The 6765-nt window shown below is 44.6% G+C and overlaps 1 protein-coding gene across 14 annotated transcripts in view; it reads right to left on the bottom strand.

The window, feature by feature from the left end:
* PTK2 (protein tyrosine kinase 2) overlaps positions 1-6765 on the bottom strand; it is a 312007-nt gene that overhangs the window by 98810 nt on the left and 206432 nt on the right. For all 14 annotated transcript variants that reach the window (XM_025214534.1, XM_025214537.1, XM_025214598.1 and 11 more), the window contains one exon: positions 4612-4729. In XM_025214534.1, the coding sequence (XP_025070319.1) occupies positions 4612-4729 (118 nt within the window). The remainder of the gene's footprint in view (positions 1-4611; positions 4730-6765) is intronic.

The following is a 6765-nucleotide window of genomic DNA, read 5'->3' as shown; positions in this document are numbered from 1 at the left end:
CTAAACCGGCAAACCTCTGCCAAGGTGAACTGATCCCTTCACGTGCACTACCCAGGCTGGTACACTACCATTTGCAACTTGTAGGTAAAAGGATACTACACCACCATTTGTATAGCTTGGAGGTCTGGAATATATTACAAGTACCTCATTAAAAATACAGGTCATTTGCCTTTAAAGAGATAAAACCTACGATGTTCCACTCCTTCCACAATTCCAATCAGCTATTAAAAGTCAGCCCAGGTATAACAGTGGCACACTAAAATACCTCTTTGATGTATCTGGATATATCACAGCTTAAATTTTACTTGCATTAGAAACGCAATAGATTTGAAAGCAAACATACTCTAAGTTGCTTATCAAATGCATGAGCGTGGAACTGCACAGTAAGTTGGATGCTATTTTACTGTTCTGACAGGAGGATTAAAATAATTCAATTAGCGGCTTAAAATTAAACATTTCATATGAAAAGAATCATAAACAAATACAGGGATAACCTTGCAACCTATTTAATTTTGATTTAAACTATTTCAGATTCATTTTGATTTGACTGTTATCCCTGCAAGTATGGATTCGAAGGGAAAGAAAATCTGAGTTTAAAGATCAATTTGGCAGTACAGCATAACCAGACATTAGGGTGGCCATCACAGAGGACATTCTGGTTTTCTGCTGCTCTGTCCTCTGCTGATACGAAACCCAATGCCTAACGGCGTCGGGTTTCATATCAATCGAGGACAGAGGACAACCAGACTGTCCTCTATGATGGCCACCCTACCAGACACACATTTCACCTGCTCAAGTATTTCTATAGAGCATTTCAAAGAGAGTCTGGCACTTTTCACTGATCAACAAACGGCTAACAATTTGCTCAAATTGATTTAATAATTAAAAAACCATCTGACTACAATTATTTAAGACTACTTATAAAATACGCTACAATTTAGCTGCAGTTTTCAAGTCACTTTATTTATATTCTTATTTCATAATGATGGTAATACAAATACTATGACTAATAGGAAAGCCTCATTTTACAATTGTTTTAGCAAACTATCTGCGAAAGGATACAACAACTGAACGGAAGAACACAAATTAACATTCAGGCTTTAAACCTTACTGACTGTGCTCTCACAAATTTACATCAGCTGGATAATTTGCAGAAAGTGAGACTGATAATACCCCAAAGACCAGGCTTCCTTTAGTAACCCAGAGTGATAATTTGGAAGGAGCCTTGCCATAATGAGCTACTAGGAAAAAGAGTTCAAAAGAGAGAGAGTGAGGGAAAGAAAAAAAACTATTCATTTGGAGCAAGAGCTGCAAAAATGTACTTCTGGTATAACATATAATCAAAGCTTGTTTCAGGAGGGGGCCTTTGGATTTCTGGATCAGAGCCGAGGAATGCTTTCCCTAAAGAAAGCTTTAATTAATATTTGATTAACTGAATATTGCCATGAGATTAAAAGAAAAAAAGGTGAAAGAAAACTGTTGCTCTTAAATGACCAGCAAATGACTTAAGACAGTTTGCATCAATGAAGTCTTGCTTTTCTGAAGCAAGTTGTCAAACATATATTTCATTTGAGAGATTCTTTGTGTGTGTACCAAGGAGAAACGTTCCTACCTTAAGCGAAGCACTGTAAGAAGAATATTCCTTTACCCGAATCACTGAACATTTATTTAGCTAAAGGGTACCCAGAAGTATAACACAGATCAATACATTTTATAATCATTGCACATCTTTCAAAAGTAAATCTTTGTAGCCAAGTATGCCGTTAAAAACAACAGCCATTTCAGGAAGAAAAATGGTCTGTAAAATCTCTCTTCTTGTGTTGTAGGTACAACTAAGGAATGGCGTGGTATGAGCTGCCCTTGCATGACCAAATTCCAAGACTGGCTTTAAACATTTTGATGCTTTAAACTCAGTGAGGATAAGATTAAAAGGAGCATTTTTGCTGGAACATAACCTAAATGAGATTATTCTGGGCTAGTAAGTCATTTGGTTTGGATTCAAGCTTAAGAAAATGGGACTATCATAGAAGAAGACAGACATACAAGAAACAGTCAAGGTGCTGGAGGTTGCTTAGTGGGCACTAAGACCAGTGCCTCAGGTTAATTATTAAAAGCTGCTGTACTGCTACACATGCTGCCTTTGCTGGGAAGGCAGAACTAAGGCTTTGCCCACTTGGGGGTCACTAAAGTGCCCAGGAACCCTGTCTTTTGCAAGAGTCTATTAATTTATGAGATGACTTGCAAGAGTGCTCTTAGCTCCCATTTCCTGGCCTAATTCTAGTTTGGGTAATTATGTTCTACCAATTATGTGCCAGTTACTGTACACACTTCTAGGATCTAATCCTATAAAGTTTACAGTCTAGAAAACAAGATATAACAGATGGATGACAAACAGTTGGGTCAGGTTGGAAGAGAGAAGCTGGGCAGGAGATGGGGTCAAAAGAAATAATTGGATGCATACAATTTTAAACCAATCTGGGGCAATAAATCACACCACCTTCCCTGGCCAGTTGTTAAAGGTTGCAAAATTACTGTAGGTACTTTGGAGGAGATGAGTTTTGAGGTGGGACTTAGAGGATAAATCAGCTATTTTATAGATTCCGACTGTGATATTTTTCCTTTGCTTTGGTGATAGCACTGGAGAAAGCACAGGCAGTCTGGGGCAGTCTCAAAGCCAGACCTGAGAACCTGTAGATCAGAGGGATGGGGCAGAGCTCAATGGTGACTGACACTGAAGGCAATGACAAGGAACTTGTGTTTAATACAGTCTTGACAAGCTGAAAAAGCTGAAGTCTTTGGTGGAAATGGCAGGACTTGGAAACAGCATGGATGTGGATGTCTAGAGAGATGGTCGGAGCAAAGGGCGATGCCCAGACCAGGGGCCTGAGCGACACTGCATGGTTATGGTGCTTGTGGGGATGGAACCAGGGGAGAGGAAAAGGCTCGAGTACAGAAAGGATCAAGAGCTTAATTTTGGCCATGTTGAGTTTAACTTGCTGAATGATAACCTGGACTGGTTACTGCGTGATCTGGAAGGGAAACTTTTGGAACTCGGTGTGGGAAACAGTAAGAGATCTGAAATTGTGATTTTCAGGGAAGGAAGGAACTGTGAATACTGCTTGACAAGAGGATTAAGGAGAAAAGGAAATCTGTCAGGGAATGCTCAAGTGAGCCACTGCTATCAGTACCGGAAGAGATGTGACCCTCCAGGTATGGGTGGAGGCTGGACCCCTTTCTGTGGTGGGGAGGAGTGGGAGGGATTCTCAAGCAAGCAGCTGCTTGTCTTGAGGTGAAGGCTGCTTGCAAACATTTAACTCGGAGCAGACACGTTCAGGTTTAAGAATAATGTTATCCACCTGCACAATGTATAAGTGATGTTGAACTGCCCAAACAGGAACCAAAGAGTCACATCCCTCAAGACAGAATGACCAAATGTCCTTTCTTCAGGGGACAAAAGGGGAGAGTTTGTGCACGTGTCAGAGCTGGGCATCAGCAGGATGCCACTACATGGACTGCTGAAGGACCCAGACTGTGTCTGTGTCAACACCACGGCTTCATCTGAACAACAGTAGAGAGCAAAGGGGATGCAAAAGATAGAGAAATGTAAGTGAAAGGAGACTCAGTCTGCAGCTTCTAGAGCCATTTCTTATAATGAAACCCACGGAAAAGATTTGCACTGATTTCATTTTCACCCAGACAGAATCCTTTTGACCAAAAGCTGAAGTAGCAGACTAGATCCCTGAAGTGCCAGAGAAGTGGGTTCAAATGGCAGGCTGAGTAATGATGACACCAGCAAGCACAATCGTTTTCAGCATCTTTCTGTCGGTGGAGGATGCCACTTACCAAAACTGGAAATCCTGCCAGGTAAATGTATTCAAGATACAAACAGCTAGAGTACAAGCCTCCCTAATATAACCCTTAAGAGACTTTGCCTATTTTTTTTTAATAACAAATTCACTCTTAAAAACATTTTTCAATTTCCAGCCAGCTAAAATGACTAAAGCTCACCAAGACACATGCTGAGATAGTGGTATATACTCCAAACAGATGTTGCTGTTTTCAGTTCCCTGTTTTCTTGCAAGATGACTGACTTTCATTTTCTAGCAAAACATTAACAAATACTTGTTTTGCTTCAATAATATTTTGTGAGCCACAGATCAAGACTAGCAAATGAAAATAAGAAGTTTGGGATGTGTGGGAGGAAGGGCATAATTATTTTTATATGCACCACGAATCAGAATCCCACCCAAATCCATTCAAACTGGCCTAATGCTATTTTAATTCAGGACTCAGAATTTGAAGCAACAGTTCCTTATTAGAAGCATCACTAATCACCGTTTTGTTGCTACCATTTGTAGAGTTACCTTTAAATCAGTGTAAAGCTTTGACTACAGGTAACCCTACCTACACTACCCATCATTAATCTTGTAATAGATCTATTACCAGTTTTTCTAACAACTAAACTCTCCCATATTTCCTGCTACAAAGACAGCAGCCCCCTTCAAGTCAGACTCTGTTGCATCTTATGCCTTCAATTTTGCTTTGAAATAACACATCAAGAAATTTGACTATCACAACACAAGCGCTCTTCAGAATGAAATGCCACCTTACCTTTTTGGGGCCTGATAATAAACGACTGCGTGGCTCCGTTCACCAGTCGGCAATATCCATCTATCAAGTCAGCCATGTTCTCTGCAATGGTTAAGGATGGTGCTGTCACTGTTAGAGGCTAGAAGAAAAAAAACAAGACACCAACACAGAGGCATTATTGTGGTAACAAACACTGAGCAGAACAGCTGAACCACTGCATCACAGCTTCGTATGTGCTTGAAAACAGTAAACAGAAAGACGTGGGGATGAGCACATTAAATAAATCAAGTTAGTTAGTGATTATATGTACACTCTGGTAGCACCCACAATACAGGAGGTGCCATCCACATGCACCGGGGGAGATGAAAGCATTACTATAATAAATATTTTTGCAGAGATTTGGTGGTGTTAGTCTGACAGTTTTCCTTGTTGCAAACTTAAAGAACAAGGACAGGAGGTACAGCAGATAACAGGATTTTACTAGGGCTGTCAAACAGTTGAAAAAATTAATTGTAATTGAGATTACTGCCTGTCCCCCTATGTGGCAGGGCACTGTTCGTGCCTGTCACTTTAAGGGCGTGAAGACAGCAGCCAGCAGGTGTCTGAAGAAGGCAGCCATTTTGGATCTAGGGCTGCCCATATAAACAGGGCATTTTGCTGCTAGAAGACCAGGCTACAATACTGCCTGGCTGCAGCGCTGCTGGTATCACCTGGAGGTAAGGGAAGAGCTGTAGGGGATGGCTAGGAGGCTCCTGGTCCTGGGCATGACCTAAAACTGCACCCTGCTGGGAGTGGGTGGCCTGGTGGGGCTCTCAGTGGTGCGGGAGCCCCCAGGAAATGCCAGGCCAGTTACCACCCTGGTGAAAGGTGGGTCGGGGCGCCTTAACCCCAGCTCCCACAACCAGATGGGTTACCCCCTTATAGGGTCTGGAAGGTGGATATGAGAGAGAGAGAGTGGGGCCATAGACTCACGCCTGTCTTGACATCCCCCGACTGGTCCATGCTGGGGCCAGGGGCCCACCATGAGGAACGCCCAAGAGCTGAGGGCCTGGGGTTCCAACTGGCCCAGAGGTGGGCCAGGGTCAGTAGAGCCAAAGGTCCCAAGGGGACCACAGCTGTAAGCGGGAAGCAGCTCGGGGAGCTATGCAGCCTGGGATGACGGCGGCATAGGCCGCCTGAATGGAGGGATCCAGGTGGGGTTCAAATAGCAGGATTCTGAGGCCCAGAGTGGGGCAGGTGCTATTGACAACAGCTGGATGCCATCTGCAAGGCTTGGGCTGCGGTGTAGGGGAGGAACAGAGCCACAGATAGCGCCCCCTGGCATCAGGGCAAGAAATGGGCAGCCTCCTGCTTAATTAACATAAATAATTTAATTAACAAGGCGTGGTGGGAAAGAAGGCAGCTGGTTAGCCCAGAAACAGGTGGACGGGCCTCAAGAAAATCGGCCCTGAGAAGGCCCCCTGTTACACCCTACTTACCCCCATTATGCCTGCCCCTCAACAGCCTTGGGTGTCTGCTCCCCCCGCAGCAGCAAGGCCCTGCCCCCATCTCCCCCCTGCCGAAGCTTCTCCCCACAGCTTCCCCCTCCCCCACCTGTTTAACCTTGCTCCAGTATCAGCAGCTCCATACCTGCTCTAGCCTGGGGTACAGAGCATGTCCCTGCAGCAGTGGTGTGGAGCCAGAGGTGGGGAATGCACAGGGCAGGGAAGACACTGTGTTGGGGGGAAACATGGGGGGAAGTGGGACAGGGGCAAAGGCACAGGGGATATGGAGGGGAGGGGGCTAAGGGGGGAGATGAGGGAGGAAGGATGGAGGCCTGAGGCTGTGGGGAGAGAGTGGCAAGGGGTATAGAGGTGGTGGGGGAGCAGGCAGCAGCTGTGGCTCAGGACGTGACTCAGGGCTGGAGCCAGAGCAGTTCTTGCTCCCGTCTCCTACTCAATTCCAAGAAGAGGGGCTTTTTCGTCCCTGTTAAATGGGGGAGGGGACCTCATCTTGGAATTGAGTAAATATGCTTTAGCACGAGCGCAACAGGACTGGATATTTATACATCTTTAACGTATGTGGGGTCCCCCAAGGCTGTCCTTGGACCCATACTGTTCAACATCTTCATTAATGATGTGGACACTGGAGTCAGAAGCGGACTGGCCAAGTTCGCCGACGACACCAAACTTTGGG

The sequence above is a fragment of the Alligator sinensis genome, unplaced genomic scaffold (assembly GCF_000455745.1).
Source record: "Alligator sinensis unplaced genomic scaffold, ASM45574v1 scaffold721_1, whole genome shotgun sequence".
NCBI lineage: Eukaryota > Metazoa > Chordata > Crocodylia > Alligatoridae > Alligator > Alligator sinensis.
The sequence above is the reverse complement of the archived record's forward strand: the minus strand, read 5'-3'. Positions and strand labels throughout refer to the sequence as shown.